Here is a 20,638-nt window from a genome sequence, read left to right as displayed (position 1 = left end):
CCGTAGGACAGCTTGAAATTCTTTGGAGCTTGATTACTACTTATCTAATATCAGGACTATCCAGAGTCACAACCTTTCATCAACTTTTCTCTGTCATCTATGTCCAGGGAAATTAGCTACAGTGCCATATGGGTTGTAAACTTCTTGATTAAGTTGAGCACCGTGGTCAAAGGAACACCAAGATCTCTGGAGATGGACTTTTTTAACAATTTTGGTTCTGAAGTCCTCAGACAGTTCTTTTCTACTCTTTCTGTTCTGCATGCTTACCATGGCACACACAGTGCAAAAATTGAGTCAACTTCTCCCCTTTTTATCTGGTTTTAGATGTGATTTTTCATATTGCTCACAACTTTTACTTGCCACGGGTGAGTTTGAACATGCTTGAAGCAAAGTTGGTTACCCACAATTTTGGAAAGGTGTCAACCTCCTTCCGAAAAAGCAACGCTGCGAAACAGCTGTCAGGAGGCTGTTTTCCCTGCCCCCAGTACCAACCAACAGGTATTCTTATTTTCATTATTCCACCATGGGAAAGGCACTGTCTGACTGCGTGCTGCTCCGGGTTGCTGCACAGTGATCTTACCTATACATTGATCTTCACTGTTTGCTCTGCGGCTCCCTGTAGCTGCGCGCTGTCAGCACATATGCCATATTGTGGCTGATCAGTCCTGACGGGCACTAGAATCAATTGCACTACCTTGCATATTGATGTTGCATATACACAGGTGCATGGTTCTGCAGTCCTCCCAGTATCACATTGCCGCACTCTTACTATAGGAGCCCTTGTTCCCTTCATACTGCGTCGATAGCGCGGTGCACCAGGCTTGGATTTATTAATATACATATATTGTTGTTGACACAACCCCATTTAGGCTATCCTCGCCTGTGGTTCCGTGCGGCGACCCAGTTGACTTCCCTAGGACTGCGGCGTGTCCCTGGGGGGAAACATTAACATAGGTACATGCACCCTGCAGATTATTTTTGATTTCCATCATACTGCCCGGTCTGCTCTCCTTGTCACAATTCACCACATGACAATTTTGTGAGTGGTGGCACTATAATAATCTTTAACCATAATTTGGTTGGTCCTGGTCGGCAGGTTGCCCCACCATTTCCTCCCTTCCTCTTCTCTCCTTACTCCTACTTTTATGTCTCACTGCTGGGTCGACTTCTTCCACCCATGCAATAAAATCCTTATGTCAATTTGTATGTATTTTAATGAATAAAATGATATTTTTTGCATATGTTTGTTGCCTCATTCTCCAATTCCTCCGGTTTTGCAGTGCCATATGGGTTGTAAACTTCTTGATTAAGTTGAGCACCGTGGTCAAAGGAACACCAAGATCTCTGGAGATGGACTTTTTTAACAATTTTGGTTCTGAAGTCCTCAGACAGTTCTTTTCTACTCTTTCTGTTCTGCATGCTTACCATGGCGCACACAGTGCAAAAATTGAGTCAACTTCTCCCCTTTTTATCTGGTTTTAGGTGTGATTTTTCATATTGCTCACAACTTTTACTTGCCACGGGTGAGTTTGAACATGCTTGAAGCAAAGTTGGTTACCCACAATTTTGGAAAGGTGTCAACAATTTTTGGGGTTTTATTTGAAATTATGTTCAATTTGCCTTTTTTCTATTTTTTGTGTTGTTCCAATATACACAAAGGAAATAAACTTGTATAACAAAACATGTACAATTGCAATCATTTTCTGGGAGAAATACTTCATTTTTCTGGAACAATTTCAAGGGTGCCAACACTTTCAGCCATGAATAACGAACTATAGATATATACTAGATGTAGTACCCGGGCGTTACCTGGGATAGTAACTGTCTTTCTCCCAGTCTCTGTCTGTCTGTCTGTCTCTCTCCCAGTCTCTTTCTGTCTCTCTCCCAGTGTCTGTCTGTCTCTGTGTGTGCCTCTGTCTCTCTCTGTCTCTATGTGTGTCTCTGTCTCTCTATCTCGCTGTCTGTCTCTTTGTCTGTCTCTCTCTATCTCTGTGTCTGTCTCGCTCTGTCAGTCTCTTTCCCCATCTGTCTCTCTGTGTCTCTTGCCCCGTCTGTTTCTGTCTGTCTCTTCCCCTGTCTGTCTCTTCCCCTGTCTGTCTCTTCCCCTGTCTGTCTCTTCCCCTGTCTGTCTCTTCCCCTGTCTGTCTCTTCCCCTGTCTGTCTCTTCCCCTGTCTGTCTCTTCCCCTGTCTGTCTCTTCCCCTGTCTGTCTCTGTATTTCTTTGTCTGTCTCTCTGTCTTTTTCCCTGTCTTTCTGCCTTGTTCCCCTGTCTGTCTCTATCTGTTTGTCTCTGTCTATTTCCCTATCTGCCTCTGTCTCTTTCTGTTTCTCTGTCTGTCTTTTTTGCTGTCTATCTCTGTCTGTCTCTTTTCCTGTCTGCCTCTGTCTTCTGTCGCTGTCTCTTTCCCCATATGTCTGTCTGTCTGGCTTTTTTCTTCCTATCTGTCTGTTTGTCTCTGTCTCTTTCCCTGTCTGTCTGTGCCCATCTGTCTCTCAGTCTGTGTCTGTCTCCCCACTGACATCATATTACCTCACACATAAGCTTCTTATACTATGAATGTCTTTTGTTCCATAGCAACCAATCACAGCTGCTATTAAGAACTTGCAGCTACCAGCTTCATTCAGTTTAATGGAGGCAGGTTTTTTGGAGAGTAACTGTAATACACAGGGTTAAATTTTCCTGTCAAAACAGTCTATGACGTTCCCTGAGTCACATGGGGCGTCTGTGCAAAATTTTGATTGTAAATGCGACGGTGCTGATTCCTTTAGCAGACATACACACACACATACATACACTCAGCTTTATATATTAGATATATGCTAAAAATTAAAAATGTTTATTGCTTATTTTTATCAATTAACCAAATGCAAAGTGAATGAACAAGAGAGAAATCTAAAGAAAATCACCATTTGGTGTGACTCACCTTTGCCTTTAAACCAGCATCAAAATATTACCGTATTTTTTGGATTATAAGATGCACTTTTCCACCCAAACATTTGGGAGGAAAGTGAAGGGTGCGTTTTAAAATCCAAATATAGCTTACTGGGAGGTGGAGAATTGGCAGGGGCTGTCTCTGTGGCTCTCTGTGCGGGAGGCCGGGTGCCTGTCGGTGCGCTTGTTCAGAATGCCTGCTGGCTGCCACCCTGTGCGGGCGGCCAGCTGGATGTGCAGACTGCGGTGGCTGTGCTAGCAGCGGTGGCTGTGCGGCAGGTGTACCAGATGGTCTGTCCGCGGTCCCGGCTTCAAATGATGGCACCCGGAGTCAGATCTTGGATGAGAGCTCCATCTGCGTACGCAACGCTCTGGGAGTGAAGCCCGGACCGCCGACAGAGCATCTGGGACACTCACCGCACCGGCCTTCCCCACCACACAACCACCGCAGCTTCTGCTGCCAGCACTGACCCGCCGCTGCTGCCAGCACTGACAAGCCGCCACTTTCAGCACAGCCACTGACTCCTGTGACCCCGCTCCACCACTGCTGCTGCCCCCCTCCGGTAAGACAACATCGGAGTATAAGACGGACCCCATTTTTTTTTTACTTTTTTATCTCTAAATTTGGGGTGCATAATAAAATCCGCTGCGTCTTATAAAGCGAAAAATAGGTAATTCTTCTAGGAATGCTTGACAACAATTTTTGAAGGAACTTAGCAGAGAGATTGTTCCAAACCACTTGGAGAACTAACAACAGACCTTCTGTGGATAATTCAGGAAAAAAAAGGGAGGGGTGGAATGGAGAGAGATACCAGCACTCTTGGTAGTAGAAAACCAAAATTAGGTTAAAGCATCAAGTTTATTGTATAGTTTAAAATAAAAAAAAAACCATGCAATAGACACAGTCTACGCATTTTGAGCATGCAGGCTCTTTTTCCAGAACGCTTCATGTTATGCTAGTGAGTCAGACTGGACCTTCCGTGCACCACCTGCAGCAAGACATATTGGGAGTGGTGAGCTGATATATACAGACCAAAAGTTTGGACACACCTTCTCATTCAAAGAGTTTTCTTTATTTTCATGACTCTGAAAATTGTAGATTCACATTGAAGGCATCAAAACTATGAATTAACATATGTGGAATGAAATACTTAACAAAAAAGTGTGAAACAACTGAAAATATGTCTTATATTCTAGGTTCTTCAAAGTAGCCACCTTTTGCTTTGATTACTGCTTTGCACACTCTTAGCATTCTCTTGATGAGCTTCAAGAGGTAGTCACCGGAAATGGTCTTCCAATAGTCTTGAAGGAGTTCCCAGAGATGCTTAGCACTTGTTGGCCCTTTTGCCTTCACTCTGTGGTCCAGCTCACCCCAAACCATCTCGATTGGGTTCAGGTCTGGTGACTTTGGAGGCCAGGTCATCTGGCGTAGCACCCCATCACTCTCCTTCTTAGTCAAATAGCACTTACACAGCCTGGTGTTCCATGATGGTCCAACTAAACACAAACCGGAAGGAATAGCATGCCACTGCAAGATGCTGTGGTAGCCATGCTGGTTTAGTATGCCTTCAATTTTGAATAAATCCCAAACAGTGTCACCAGCAAAGCACCCCCACACCATCACACCTCCTCCTCCATGCTTCACGGTGGGAACCAGGCATGTAGAGTACATCAGTTTACCTTTTCTGCCTCGCACAAAGACACGGTGGTTGGATCCAAAGATCTCAAATTTTTTGGCTAAATACCAGGCTAAGCACCCTTTAGTGCCACGTGAAAGGCACTAAAGGGTGCAAGATTACAAAATGCTGGGGAGTAGGACTTTATATATGTCTTTCTCATTTATTATCTACCGTATCTATCCCTCTATTCATTCATTACTCTATCTATCCCTCTATCTATCTATCCCTCTGTCTATCTATATTTATTTATCTAGCTGCTTCCGTGTTTTGTGGTCCGCAAAAAAACGGAAGGCACACGGATGCCACACGGCCCGTATACGGAACGGATGTCACACGGATGCCACACAGAAGCATCCGTGAAAAAAACTAACCATTTTTTTGTGGACTGCAAAAACGTAACAGTCATGTGAATGTAGCCTTAGGGTACACCACTGTGATTGTAAACATAGGAACTTTGGTCAGGAGCCCACTCAGATCTGCTTTGCCCCGAACCCCTCTGTTCCTGTACTCTAACTATGCCTTTGATTTGTGCCAGCTTACATCCAAAGAATATCTGTGGTCAGATCTCCAAGATGTTTGGAAGAATCTCCCTGGCAATCTTTCTTAAATGGTGTGCAAGTGTACCTAAAAGAACTGATATGGTTTTGAAGGAAAAAAATGCTATCACAGTAAATATTCATTTGATTCAGATTTCTCTCCTATTTATTCACTTTATATTTTGTAAATAGATACATATAAACTAGCAAAACTATTTTTGAAAGCATTCTTACTGTGCAGCATTTTTTTCTACATCCACTAAAACCTTTTGCACATTGTATATTGATGATGAGCGAGCACTACCATGCTCAGGTCTCATAACGAGCAAGTTGGCTGCTTGGATGGGCACAGCCCGAGTACCCGAGTATACGGTAATGGAAGTCAATGGGAAATCTTGAAGAAAAATGCTTGTGTTCCCCATTAACTTCCATTATACTAGGGCATATAGGTAGGTAGATTTTACTATATATATATATATATATATATATATATATATATATATATATATATATATATATATATATATATATATATATATATATATATATATATATATATTTTATACACAGAACAGGGCAGCGAGAACCTGCCAGGTGCAATATGCACCCAGAACCATGAGCAGTTCTGGGTGCCTATTAGTAATCCCTGCCTAACTGTCCCTGTGTACACTAGCATACATAAAGGGATCTTTAGAAAAGGTATTTCTAAAGCTCCTTTATCGCATGCTAATAAGCCGCCCTCTTAGCATGTTAGCACGCCCACAGGGGTGCACTAACATGCTATTCAATGCAGCGTCATCACCAGCAGTGCTGTGCATATCTGTGTTCGCTGTGACCGCGCTCCTGCACCACCCGGCACTTCCAGTCATGCGCAGTAGACCTCTCTGAAGCCGGGACGCGTACATACTGCGCATGACTGGAAGTGCCCAGCATTCAGAAGCACGGTCACAACAAACACAGATATGTGCAGCACTGCTGGTGACGCTGCATTGAATAGCATGTTAGTACGCACCTATGGGTGTGCTACCATGCTAAAAAGGCAGCTAGTCAGAAGAAATAACACCCTCGGGACTAGTCCTCTTGCTCATTAGCATAAGATAAAAGATCTTTATAAATACTTTTTCTAAAGATCTTTATCTATGCTAGTGTATACAGGGACGGTTAGGCAGGGATTAGCAATAGGCACCCAGAACTGCTGTGGTCCTGGCTGCATATTACACCTGACAGGTTCCAGTTCAGCAGATCTGGGGAATGATTCATGCTTTGGAAGCCTGGGTGCCAATCATTACAGCTGCTTCCATGGCCCCTCAGGGGCTGTCACCCAGCTTACCCAGGCTGCAGGTGTGCAATATGTTGGTGGATACTGGGCAGGTCATCCTCTGGTGCTGCACACATACAATACACTAATGGTTACTCACTCCAGCACATAGTGCATAGCTTCCTTCACTTCTGTGTAGTTGTAATGTCTCAGCACAGGTTGCCAGCGCTGCTCCGGCGGCAGGTCCAGGCTTAAGTTATAACGAGGAGGGTCATAGTCTTTGGCATGTGACAAGCAGGGTGCCAGGAATACCAAAAAGCGCAGCCAAGACATGGCCGAGCACTGAGCTGTCAGGACTGAGCCTCAGAGCGCAGCGTACACTTCTAGGAAGAGATTAGAAGGCGGGAAATGACCCCCAGGGGCGGAGCCCACAGCCGTGTGTGAGGAGACGGCACAACACCCGGGCTCTGACTGACTTGTGCGGCGGGCGGCCTGCTGAGGGCTACTGCATACTCGTCAGTCATTGTCCTGTATTACTATGCATGTGACTAGCTTGCTGCTATGACTCAAGGGAGTTTGAGGAGATTTTGCAATAGCTGTGAGTCAGTTATAACTGCTATGGCTGTTAAAATATATCTCTCAGAGGACTCAGTTCTTTAAACAATTGTTTAGTTATGGCTGACAACGTTACAGAGAAAACAGAAAGCTATTCATGGCTGCTATAATACTACACCTCAGTATAGTTACTATGGCTGGCTGTATCAGAGGGAACTGAAAATGGCTGCAATGTGCTGGGTCCTTTAGACAGTTGTGAAAGACTAAAAGGTGGCCCGATTCTAACGCATCGGGTATTCTAGAATTTATTGTGTAGTTAATATATATATATATATATATATGAGATGTTGTGTGTAGTTGCCAAGTGTTTGTGTAGGGCGCTGTAAGGCTTTGTGCGCACTAGAAATGTGAAGTTTCTCAAGAAAATTTCTTGAAAAACTTCTGGGAGTGGAAGATTTCCGGACCTCCGGAAAAAATCCGCACCAAATTCGCGGTAAATCCGCATGCGGATTAGCCGCGATTTTCCCGCAGGTTGTTCCCTGCGGATTTTGCAGGCTGTACTGCAGAAATCCGCAAGTACCTGCGGAAAAGAATTGACATGCTCATTTTCTCAAGATCTCAAGAAATTTTCTCAAGAAAATCTTCTCAAGGAAATTTCTTGAGAAAAATCCACAGCGTGCGCACAGCTATTTTTTTTTCTCATAGGATTTGCTGGGAAATGTCTGCACAAAGATTGCAGACATTTCTCAAGAAATTTCCGCAGCAAATCTGCGGGTAAATCCGCGGGTAAAACGGCCTAGTGCGCACATAGCCTAAATGTTCTGGGTGTTGTCTGGGTGTGGGGGAGTGTGAGAGCAGTGTTTGTGTGTTGCGTTGTTGTGTGTGTTGCGTTGTTTGTGGAGCTCAGTGTGTCTGCAGCGTTGTGTGTGTGTGTGGTGATGTGTGTCTGCAGCGTTGTGTGTGTGTGGTGCTGTGTGTTGAGCGGTTTGTGTGGGTGTGTTTCCTGGGGGGGAGGAGTCTAATATGAGGAGTAGTCCTGGGGGGAGGTGTCTAATAGGTGGAGTAGTCCTGGGGGGATAGGAGTCTAATAGAAGTAGTAGTCCTGGGGGGAGAAGTCTAATAGGTGGAGTAGTCCTAGGGGGAGGTGTCTAATAGGTGGAGTAGTCCCGGGGGGAGGGTTCTAATAGGTGGAGTAGTCCTGGGGGGAGGTGTCTAATAGGTGGAGTAGTCCTGGGGGGGAGGTGTATAGGTGCCCAATGTGTGTGGGGGGCGTGGCCGAGAGGGCAAAATGGGGGGCGTGGCTGAGCGGGCAAAGTGTGGGGGGGGCGTGGCCGAGCGGGCAAAGTGTGTGGGGAGTGCCCGAGCGGGCACAGTGTGGGGGGGCCGTTCTCCGGGATACACACGCGCCGGCATTGAGGTCCTGCGCAGGTGCACTTTGATCTGCCCTGAGCAGGACCTCAGTGCCGGCGCGTGTGTATGACGTGCCACCACGGCTTGAGAATAAGGAAGACCAAGATGGCCGAAAGGGGAGGCACCGGTCCCGGAGAATGGCACCACCCATCCGACCATTGTGCATCGCAGAGCGACCTTCTAAGTGAGTATTATGAAGTGTTTTTTATGTTATACACAGCGACCTGGGCTCTTATATACAGCATGTTAGAATGCTGAATATTAGGGCCCAGTGGTGGTGGCCGTAGCGTATAGGGCAAAAAACTGGTGACAGGCTCCCTTTAAGAGACATTTACTATGGCTGGCTGTGTTGTAGAAGCACTAAAGATACGTTTCCAAAATCAGGAAGGCACTGTGTTCTAGATGCAGTGTCATTTCTCTTGCGGGGACGCTAGTATTGTCCATGGGAGAGCGCAGCGTCCATGGCCACAATCAGCGTTCTGCACTCAGAGGATTTTGTGTCTCCACAAGCATAAATTGGCATGCTGCGGCTCAGGAAACCGCGCTGTGAGAAGCTGCGGGGCTGGCAGGGAGCAGGACACAGACTGCACGGGCACCCGACGGAGGTCACACGGAAGTGCTTCCATGCGGCTTCCGGGGATTTTGCGGGCCCATTGACTTGTATTGAGTCACGGTCCGTTATCATGGAACAGAATAGGACATGTTCCATAATAACGGAGCGGACATACGGCATCCGATGTGTTTTTTGTAGGATCGGATGCACGTGGAAGTGCTTCTATGTGCCATCCAATCCTACAAAAAAGACATTGAAAAAATAGTCCTAATGATTACATTACAGTGAATGGAGTGAATAATGCAGTTAGCTGCAGAAAAGAAGTGACATGCTCATTCTTTTTCTTAAGAAAATATACTGAAAGAATGTTCTTAAGAAAAAAACGCAGTGTGCGCACAGCTAATTATTTTTCCATAGGTTTTGCTGGGGAATGTCTGCAGAAAAGTTACAAGAATTTCTCAAGAAATTTCTGCAGCAAAAACGCACCAAAAACGCGGGTAAAAAATGCAGTGTGTGAACATAGCCTTAATATTATTTTTACAGTACTCTAGTAAGCTGTATGTTTTTCCCAAGCTCCTCTGCATAGTACCAAAAAAGAGCTTTTATTATACCTGGTCCAGACCGATTGGCATCTATGGTCTTGATCTGGCGCCTTTTCTTTTTCTACAATCACCATTGCCTTTGGGTTGAGCAAAGTATGGTAGTCAGGGTCGGTCTGGCCCGCTTGCGTAGCGGAGAATCCCCCGGTAGGCCCCAGGCCCTCAGTGGGCCCCCATGCCTTATATAGTGCAGGGCGGCTGTACAGAGCCGCAGGGCCGCCTGTTTCTCAGGGCCGGCATTTATTGATGGGCAGCTCATCCAGGGCCCCCACGCTCTTAGGTGCCTCCAGTCTTTCAGTCATAAACTTCAGTGATCGTACAAGTTCTGTACGATCACTGAAGTTTCCGCAGTTGCAGGACCTTTAGTGACATCACATGTGTGTCATGTGACTCACCAAAGGTCCTAGCGGTGCACTGCGGGAGTCCCCAGACCTGCACCGATGAGGTGTGCAGGACCTGGAGACCGCGCCTCTAGTCAAATTGTATGTGCGTCTTTCAGGCGCGCATACATTTGTACAGTGCGGCCGGTGACAGGAGGCAGAGCAGCGCTGCTCAGCCCCGCACCGTGACATACCCAGGGCCGGGACTGGAGAGGAGGAGGACACCACAGGACTGAGGCAGAGGAGCGTGCCTTAGTCCTGTACCGACATCCATCATCACCTGGGCGCAGCTGCAAGGATGAAGAGGAGGACGCGCAGGCACAGATAAGCTCTCCAGAGGAGCTGAAGATGTACAATAATTTTACATGACGGGCTGTGATGGGGGAGGAGCGGTGTTATTTTACAAGGGGCATTAAGAAGCGGTGGGAGACTTTATGGAGCATATTATGGGTCAGTGGGAACATTATAGAGCAGTGGTTGACATTATAGGGCAGTGGAAGACATTATAGGTCAGTGGGGGACATTATAAGGCAGTGGGGGACATTATAAGGCAGTGGGGGACATTATAAGGCAGTGGGAGACATTATAAGGCAGTGGGAGACATTATAAGGCAGTGGGAGACATTATAAGGCAGTGGGAGACATTATAAGGCAGTGGGAGACATTATAAGGCAGTGGGGGACATTATAAGGCAGTGGGGGACATTATAAGGCAGTGGGGGACATTATAAGGCAGTGGGGGACATTACAAGGCAGTGGGGGACATTACAAGGCAGTGGGGGACATTACAAGGCAGTGGGGGACATTACAAGGCAGTGGGGGACATTACAAGGCAGTGGGGGACATTACAAGGCAGTGAGGGACATTACAAGGCAGTGGGGGACATTACAAGGCAGTGGGGGACATTACAAGGCAGTGGGAGACATTACAAGGCAGTGGGAGACATTACAAGGCAGTGGGAGACATTATAAGGCAGTGGGAGACATTATAAGGCAGTGGGGGACATTATAAGGCAGTGGGGGACATTATAAGGCAGTGGGGGACATTATAAGGCAGTGGGGGACATTATAAGGCAGTGGGGGACATTATAAGGCAGTGGGGGACATTATAAGGCAGTGGGGGACATTACAAGGCAGTGGGGGACATTACAAGGCAGTGGGGGACATTACAAGGCAGTGGGGGACATTACAAGGCAGTGGGGGACATTACAAGGCAGTGGGGGACATTACAAGGCAGTGGGGGACATTACAAGGCAGTGGGGGACATTACAAGGCAGTGGGGGACATTACAAGGCAGTGGGGGACATTACAAGGCAGTGGGGGACATTACAAGGCAGCGGGGGACATTATAAGGCAGCGGGGGACATTATAATGCAGCGGGGGACATTATAGGACAGTGAGGGATATTACAAGGCAGTGGGGGATATTACAAGGCAGTGGGGGACATTATAGGGCAGTGGAAGACATTATAGGGCAGTGGAAGACATTATAGGGCAGTGGAAGACATTATAGGGCAGTGGAAGACATTATAGGGCAGTGGAAGACATTATAGGGCAGTGGAAGACATTATAGGGCAGTGGAAGACATTATAGGGCAGTGGAAGACATTATAGGGCAGTGGAAGACATTATAGGGCAGTGGAAGACATTATAGGGCAGTGGAAGACATTATAGGGCAGTGGAAGACATTATAGGGCAGTGGAAGACATTATAGGGCAGTGGAAGACATTATAGGGCAGTGGAAGACATTATAGGGCAGTGGAAGACATTATAGGGCAGTGGAAGACATTATAGGGCAGTGGAAGACATTATAGGGCAGTGGAAGACATTATAGGGCAGTGGAAGACATTATAGGGCAGTGGAAGACATTATAGGGCAGTGGAAGACATTATAGGGCAGTGGAAGACATTATAGGGCAGTGGAAGACATTATAGGGCAGTGGAAGACATTATAGGGCAGTGGAAGACATTATAGGGCAGTGGAAGACATTATAGGGCAGTGGAAGACATTATAGGGCAGTGGAAGACATTATAGGGCAGTGGAAGACATTATAGGGCAGTGGAAGACATTATAGGGCAGTGGAAGACATTATAGGGCAGTGGAAGACATTATAGGGCAGTGGAAGACATTATAGGGCAGTGGAAGACATTATAGGGCAGTGGAAGACATTATAGGGCAGTGGAAGACATTATAGGGCAGTGGAAGACATTATAGGGCAGTGGAAGACATTATAGGGCAGTGGAAGACATTATAGGGCAGTGGAAGACATTATAGGGCAGTGGAAGACATTATAGGGCAGTGGAAGACATTATAGGGCAGTGGAAGACATTATAGGGCAGTGGAAGACATTATAGGGCAGTGGAGGACATTATAGGGCAGTGGGGGACATTATAGGGCAGTGGGGGACATTATAGGGCAGTGGGGGACATTATAGGGCAGTGGGGGACATTATAGGGCAGTGGGGGACATTATAGGGCAGTGGGGGACATTATAGGGCAGTGGGGGACATTATAGGGCAGTGGGGGACATTATAGGGCAGTGGGGGACATTATAGGGCAGTGGGGGACATTATAGGGCAGTGGGGGACATTATAGGGCAGTGGAAGACATAAGTCAGTGGGGGACATAATAGGGCAGTGGGGGACATTATAAGGCAGTGGGGGACATAATAAGGCAGTGGAAGACATAAGGCAGTGGGGGACATAATAAGGCAGTGTGGGACATTATAAGGCAGTGGGGGACATTGGGCAGTGGGGGACATTATGAAGAAAATTAGGATATAATAAGGCAGTGGGGGGACATTATAGGGCAGTGGAAGACATTATAAGGCAGTGAGGACATTATAGGGTAATGGGGGACATTATGAAGCAAATTGGGGCATTATACGGCAATGGGGGACATTTTGGACATTATGAGGCATCAAGGATTGTGGAAGGCAGCATAGTATAATGAAGAGTGGGGGATTTATACAGGGATTTAGTATGGGGGAGATATTATAGAAAGGGCAATTTTTGGGGGGACATTTTGGAAAGGGGCACTTTGTGGGGCTATTTTGGAGAGGAGCAGTGTGTGGGGGATATTTTGTGCAGGAAGCAATTAGCAACCCCTTCTCATTCCACTTGTTTCCCCCAGACATTATTAAATAAAAGGGGCCAGAATGAGGGACATACATTATTAGTTTATGGTGGCACTTGGGGCATAATTACTGTGGGGGCAAATTAGGGACATTATCACTGATGAAATATAAGTTAATTTTGAGGTTACTGTCTTCTATGGGGGAACAAAAGTCTGACAGTGTAGAAATTGGGGAAATAGTGAGGAATGTGCTCGGGGAGTGATCAGCTATAGGTGACTTATTTTCTGCAGAGTCGCGTCATGGCTGGAAGAAGTGATGGCGGTCAGCACCGGATGAAGAGAAAAAGTGAAGATGAATAACCTCAGCTACAGATGTCACTGGTAACTCAGTGTATTACATGTACACTCATACTATACACTGTATACAGAGCTCCTTTATATAATGTCACTGGTGAGCACTGAATTACCTATACACTATATACAGAGCTCCTGTGTATAATGGAACTGATGATAATATTAGTGTTATTAGCATAGTAGTTTTTATTCATGATCATTATTGTAGTATTATATGTCCTTGTGTGGTAGTAATATGTCGTCTGGTCATGTTGTACTGATATTTGTCTCATGTGTGGTATTATTTGGTCATTATGTGGTGTGGTTATAGTGTTGTGGTATTTCTCCCTTGTATGTGGTTGTATTCGGTCACTATGTGGTCTGATTATGGTGTGGCGGTATTACTCTCTTGTATGCAGTTATATTCGGTCATTATGTGGTGTGGTTATAGTGTTGCGGTATTTCTCCTTTGTATGTGGTAATATTCGGCTACTGTGTGGTCTAATTATGGTGTGGTGGTATTACTCTCTTGTATGTGGTTGCTTTTGATCACTATGTGTTGGTAGTATGTTATTTGGTCATAGTGTCGTGCTATTTCTCCCTTGTATGTGGCTGTATTTGGTCACTGTTTGGTGGTAATATGTGGTCTGGTCACAGTGTGGCGGTATTTCTCCCTTGTATGTGGTATTATTGGTTTTGGTATAGTGGAATGTGTTGTGTATGGAGGTCACTTTTTCTCTCTATAAGGGGGAGATTATTTCCAATAGAAATTAAATACTTGTCCTGTGATTATTACACTGCAGCAAATATTTACTTACAGAGGTTCTCCAGTGAAAACAAGTAATCACCTTTTCTAAGGCCACGTGCACACACTGAGTATTCAGTGAGTTATTTAACTTAGTATTTGAAGCCAAAACCAGGAGCGGAAACTCAGAGAAAAAGTAGAATAGAAACTCGAGCACCACTGCTGTATCTATCACCCACTCCTAGTTTTGGCTCCAAATACTGATGTAAGATACTGACCAAATACTGAACGTGTGAATGTGGCCTAAGGATAAGTGATAACTTATTCATCAGTGGTGGTCCAATTGCTGGGACCTGCACCGATCGTGCAACTTTTATCCCCTTGAAAGTGGAGCTGATGTCCGACTCGACCCCTGATCCATTCATTCGTCAGTGGTTGTGAGCGCTGGGCTTGTTTTTATCTGGCTGCTCCACAGAGGTTTGAATGGAGCAGTGGTCACATATCCCACCTGCCACTGCAAAAAGTTCCCCAATCTTCCGATCAATGCGGTTTCCACTGGTCTGATTCCACCGATCAATAAGTTATCACCAATCTAACCTATGGATGGGTGATAACTTGTTTTCAGTAAAGACCCCATTACTGCAAACTACTATAATTGAACATCCCAGTTATGGTGCACAATATAGATGTGCAGGAGCCGCCTGTGTATACAGTCAAAGCAACACAATAATGGGGATAATGCTAATGGGTGTTTATATTTAACTGTAGGGAGGGCCCCTGGAGTCAAGAGTCAATTCCCCTGGTGGGCCCCAGACACCCCAGTCCGACCCTGATTGTAGTGCGCATATGCTGGCTTTACTTCTGGGTAATCAGCGCTCTTTGGCCTTACCCAGCCCTTGGCAGAGCAGTGAGAAGTGCACACATGAAGTAGGGAAAGACAATGGCTATTTTAGGAAGTGAAAAGGCCCTGGATCAAGACCAGAGATGCCCATCGGACTGAACTTGGGTTTAAAAAAAAAAAGCTCTCTTATGTGCTATATCAACAACAAGAGAACAAGGAGTATATGTGCAAAGTATAACAATTCTTTATTATGAAAAAACCACAGTAGACAGTTTAAAAACAAGTAAAAACATCACCACAATGAGTCATCTGGAGAATGTAAGATTGTTACACGGTAAGGACAAAGTACTGCTGAGCAAATATCCTAAAGGTCAGCAGTATTGGGATATTACAATACAGAAAATAATCTGATATGGCTGAGGGACCTGACCATATATATGGTTAACTACCCAAAAAAAAGAAAAAAAACAGAAAAAAATTCCCTTATTCCCTACACCACGCAGGAAAAAGAGGTTGAGTTAAACAAACGGCAGTCTAAATTAGACTATACAAGTTCATTGTAGTGGCATAGTAGCCATATAAAAGATTATTTACCTAGAAGTATTTACCTGGGATAATGGCGCAGAGAGTAAAACAGGGGTAGACCTTTGGTTTAGAGGAACAGGGTTAGACCTTCAGTTTGGAGGAGCAGAATAAACCTTCAATTTAGAAAATCCCCAGAGAGGAACCTGGATTTCATCAACGCGCGTTTCGCACAGTAGGATTGCTTTATCAAGATGGAGAGAAACAGGGTCAGTGTCACAAATCAGGGTTTATATACCCTTATGTTCAGAGAAACAGCGTACAGCTGTTACTAGAAGGTGGGCCGGAAGTGAGGGTATATGGAAACGCCCCACCGCTATGGCAACGGGCGCACCTGTGGTGTCAGGAACGTGTAACCTAGACAACCGCACGACGCACCGCTGTACTTATCAGCGGGGGGCGTGCCCATAAACGTAAGCCATCAGTCCAACACAGAATCCGCCCAGAAGCGGCCGCACCGTCAGCGCGCACGCGTGGCCCCGAGGATGCGCCACCCAGGGAGCCGCACGTGCGCACCAAACCGCGCAGCCACCAATGGGAAGAAACTCGTGTACAAACGTCAGTGGGGGTAGGTAAGAGAGCACATTAAGAAACGCCCCATCACTGTGACAGCGATCGCATGCGCAGGACTAAGATGGTATTCCTCATACCGCATCTCGCTGTCACTAGATCAAAAGAGAAGCGGGGGGAGAGGAGCGCATGCGCAAGACTAAAAAACTCCACGTAAGTCCACCTGATCACGGCAGTACCCCCGGCACGCATGGGCAGCCCCGAGGACGCGTAACCCGGGAGACCGCGCACGCGCACCAAGCAGCACCACTACAAATGGGAATAAGATAAGGAGGAGGTCACATAACAGGGGAAAGAATCATAAATCCTAAAAAGGAGGGGAAGCCACATACCCGAGTGTATCATAGATACACCTAAAGGAATAGGAAACCCCATACCAGGTGAATCATCATCAGCCTACGAAAGTAAAAATACCTCGTAAGATATGTATAGGGAGAGTGAACATCACTAGAAAATACTAATACCAACCAAATCACAGATCTATCCAAGGGAAATCTTATAGAAATATGATACAATATCAAAACGTAGTACAAAAAAGGGGGGATAAAAACATTCACATATATAATACCATAAGTGTGATTCTTCATAACGCCCGCTGTACTCCTTTCTTCACCCAAGGAAGGTCCGGAAAGGTGGTCAGAGAGGATGTTCGGTCTTCAAAGGATTATATACCTGGAATCCAGCACTCCAAATCCTCCAACTCAAATAACCTCACAAATAGACGTCCATCCATTAAGGAAACAAATATAGCATCTGGCACTACAAATCTATGAACAAGGGGAACACATTATAGTTAAATATTTAGACCACACAGGCCTCATATCAAGCAACCATTCATCTGGTGAAAACATTAAAAACAGAAATAACCAAAATAAAAACAATAAAGCGCAATGATGTCATTAGGAACAAAGAACCTGTTACGGGGGGACCGGCAGATTAGGGCCAGGGGGTATATATCCTAATCGCCAGTCGGGGCCCACCGTGCTCCAATGACAAAGGAGCTGCTGGCACCTGAGGGTTAGGCGGAGACTATAGAGCTGGATGGCTCTGAGATAACCCAGGAATTCTGGGAACCGGTCACGTGTGTTGGGACACGTCAGACCGGACGACAACCCGATTAGCATTTTGGTGCACCTAGCGCTACACCAACCACGTGTGCAGGAAACACGTCAGGCCGGGTGGAAACCAGGTAGCGTTGACCGGAAGACCGCCACGAAAGCGCCCTGTCGGCCACGTGTGTAGGACACGTCAGGCCGAGCGGTCCTCTGATTAGCGTTTCTGGCCACCTCTCGACTGGCCACGTGTGTGTAGGACACGTCAGGCCAGATGGGTACACCAGTAGCGTTGACCGGGAAGCCGAGGAGGATAAGGAACACCCTGTTAACTCCACAGGGGTCCTGGGGTACACTGTCCGTGCGCGTAGGGGGCACAACCGGACAGGTGGCGCAGCAGGTGCGTTGTCCGTGTGCATAGGGGACACAATCGGACAGGTGGCACAGCAGGTGCGTTGTCCGTGTGTGTAGGGGGCACAATCGGACAGGTGGCGCAGCAGGTGCGTTGTCCGTGTGCGTAGGGGGCACAATCGGGCAGGAAGCACAGCAGCCGCAACACAGTTAACGCCACTGGGCTGCTATAGCAAGACTGAAACGGTAGGAGGGAAGCACGGCGCCTGACCCTGATGTGCCGAGCCACGAATCTTGGCGTGACAGGCACCGTTCGCCTAACCCTACCTACCGCTTCCCAACATAGGCTTATGCCGCAATGAGGCTCTAACATGGAGGTGTGCTCTGACTGAGCAAATGTGAAGACTGCGCACCTCCATGTTGTCTCCAGCCCCTTTTATAACCTGGGTCCGCCCCAAACCCAGGGTGGAACCACCAAGGTCCAATAGCAGAGTGCCATGTCATCAGTGACGTCACATGCGACCTATCCGGAACCGCCACGTCACTGATGACCTCATGGCAGCCACGCCCCAAACACCTCACCAGTCATCGTCCGACGACCAATACTGAGGTGCCAGATCATAGGGGCGGGCCTCTGCGAGCCAGTCCGGAGTTGCCACGTCATCAGGACACCTGACACCCTCTGCCCTATCAGGGCCTGCCACCTCACGGACATGCTCAGTGAGGTCCTTACCGGACCTAGCCTCTGATGCACTAAGTGCCTGAGCATGCTCAGTAGCCTGAGCCACAGGCTTAGAAAGCAGACTATCAGTTTGAGCATGCTCAGTAGGCACATCCCAGAACTTAGACACAGCACGAAGTCCAAGTACCCGTGCAAAGAGGCTGTTAGGGTTAATTGTGGGAGCATGCTCAGTAGCCTGAACTGAGGACTTAGTCTCAGACATAACACAATCAGGCTGAGCATGCTCACTAGGCAAAACACCGGGCTTAAACTCTGGCTGGGGTAAATCGGCGCACGCATGTGCACTAGCCGCCTCTCCTTACTTAGACGTGGTGGAAGGAACATCCAACTGGACGACCCGAGGCACGGCCAAGAACGGCAGCCGGCACCTGGGCGCAACAGGAACCGCAGCAGGCTGCTTGCGGCTATGGCGGCGCCGGTTCGTAACAGAACCGCACTAGGCTCACAGAAACGAAACAAAGCTAATGTTTTCGTTCAATCCTCTTGGAGTCAGGGTGTCCAGGGTGATGATCCAACGGGCCTCAACCTGGGCAAGCCGTTTTTTCAGATCACCACCCCTGGATCCTCCGCGGACGACATCAATTCCCCGCACCTTAAGACCAGAAGGGTCACTCCCATGATGTCTTTTAAAGTGGCGGGGAAGAGTCTTTAGCAATGAATAATCCGTAATCTCCCTGGCGGCACGAATATCACGAACATGCTCCCTAATGCGTACCCACAACTCACGCGAAGTGAGGCCGATTGTTACGGGGGGCTGTCTGATAATAACCGAAAGGAGTATCAGACAGTCAGGGTCCACCGTGCAAAGACTTTGCTGCAGACTATGGCAGAGTGCAATACCTCTGTTAACTCACAGAAGGATATAATAAGTAAGTAAAGCAATTCCTCCCTTACTTGGAGGGTGTGTGGAATGATCTCTGTTAATAATCACAGAGACAAAGGCAATGTGTGCGAAATGGCACCTACCTAGGTCCGCTCTTCTAGTGGTGCAAAAGAGACGAACAGCAGCATAAGCCGCACAAAGCTCCTACCTGCGTTCGCTCCACTAGTGTGCGAGGACACGAACCACTAGATATGGCACCTGCCTAGGTCCGCTCTTCTAGTGGTGCAAAAGAGACGAACAGCAGCGTAAGCCGCACAAAGCTCCTACCTCTGTTCGCTCCCCTAGTGTGCGAGGATACGAACAACTGCCAGACGCAGTATAAGGAACGTTACCCTAGCGGCAACGTCCACCTACGAGTAGAATCACAAGGCCCAGCCAGACCATGTGCCTCAGGCACCTGCCTATGTCCGCTCCCCTAAGAGGTAAGGATACGGACAGCAGCCGAAGCTGTAAGGTATAAGAACGCTACCCTGCCGGTAGCGCTCACCTAGCATAGACAGAGGAATGCCTAGAGGAACGCGCACAGAGCGTCTACTCATATGCATGAACCAAGAGGACTGAGCACCATGCGGCGTGTGTCAGGGTCTTATATAGACTCTGTGCCTCATCCAAGATGGAGGACACCAGAGCCAATCCGCTGCCAGAACGACAGGAGTGACGTCATGCTGGCCTATCACCGAGCAAGACGTCACAAGCACATGACCAGCGACCAATCGGCATAGAAGGTGTTAGAGACATGTGACCTCGTGTCAGCGATGATGTCACCCGCACATGTGCAATGGCTCCAAGATTGGACTTAGTCTCCGGCGCTCGCACATGTGCAGTAGCAAGAAATCTGGACTTAGTCTCCAGCGCTCGCACATGTGCAGTAGCAAGAAATCTGGACTTAGTCTCCAGCGCTCGCACATGTGCAGTAGCAAGAAATCTGGACTTAGTCTCCAGCGCTCGCACATGTGCAGTAGCAAGAAATCTGGACATAGTCTCCAGTGCTCGCAGCAACCGTAACAGTACCTCCCCCTCAAGGGCCCCCCTCCCGGCGACGCAGGTAATCGGCAACTAAGTCGGGAGCATGGACAGCCTCCTCAGGCTCCCAAGAGCGATGTTCTGGGCCATAGTCCTCCCAATCTATCAAGAAGAACCTGCGCCCTCTAACCATCTTAGAACCAACTATGGCTCGTACCTCATAGCTAGAGCGAGAGGAATCAGAGGCAGGAGAGTGCACTTCACGAGCGTGAGGTAAAATAGCCGGCTTTAGCAGTGAGACATGGAATTTGTCATGAATCCTAAGATGGACAGGTAACTTCAATTGATAGACTACAGGATTTACCTGTCGAAGAACCTCATAAGGACCCAGGAAGCGAGGAGCAAATTTGACAGAGCTCACTCTAAGTCTCACGTGTTTTGCAGAGAGCCACACAAAGTCCCCTGGAGAAAAGACAGGAGCCGGGCGACGAAACCGATCGGACACCGTCTTCATACGGTCCTTAGCTGCTTGGATCGACTCTTGAGTCCGATCCCAAACCTCTCTGGCATTAGTTGCCCAGTCGGCCACAAGAGGAGGAGGTGCA

General features: G+C 47.4%; 1 protein-coding gene across 1 annotated transcript in view; it reads right to left on the bottom strand.

Annotated features, from left to right (window-relative positions):
* Nucleotides 1–6,792, bottom strand: part of LOC142312652 (N-acylethanolamine-hydrolyzing acid amidase-like) — a 108,842-nt gene extending 102,050 nt beyond the window's left edge. The window contains exon 1 of the mRNA XM_075351651.1: nucleotides 6,566–6,792. Within this exon, the coding sequence (XP_075207766.1) occupies nucleotides 6,566–6,738 (173 nt within the window). The 5' untranslated portion in view covers nucleotides 6,739–6,792. The remainder of the gene's footprint in view (nucleotides 1–6,565) is intronic.
* Nucleotides 6,793–20,638: the final 13,846 nt, after the last annotated feature.

The sequence above is a fragment of the Anomaloglossus baeobatrachus genome, chromosome 1, assembly GCF_048569485.1.
Source record: "Anomaloglossus baeobatrachus isolate aAnoBae1 chromosome 1, aAnoBae1.hap1, whole genome shotgun sequence".
In the NCBI taxonomy this organism is placed as follows: domain Eukaryota; kingdom Metazoa; phylum Chordata; class Amphibia; order Anura; family Aromobatidae; genus Anomaloglossus; species Anomaloglossus baeobatrachus.
Note: the sequence above shows the minus strand (reverse complement) of the source record. Positions and strands in the feature narration are given on the sequence as shown.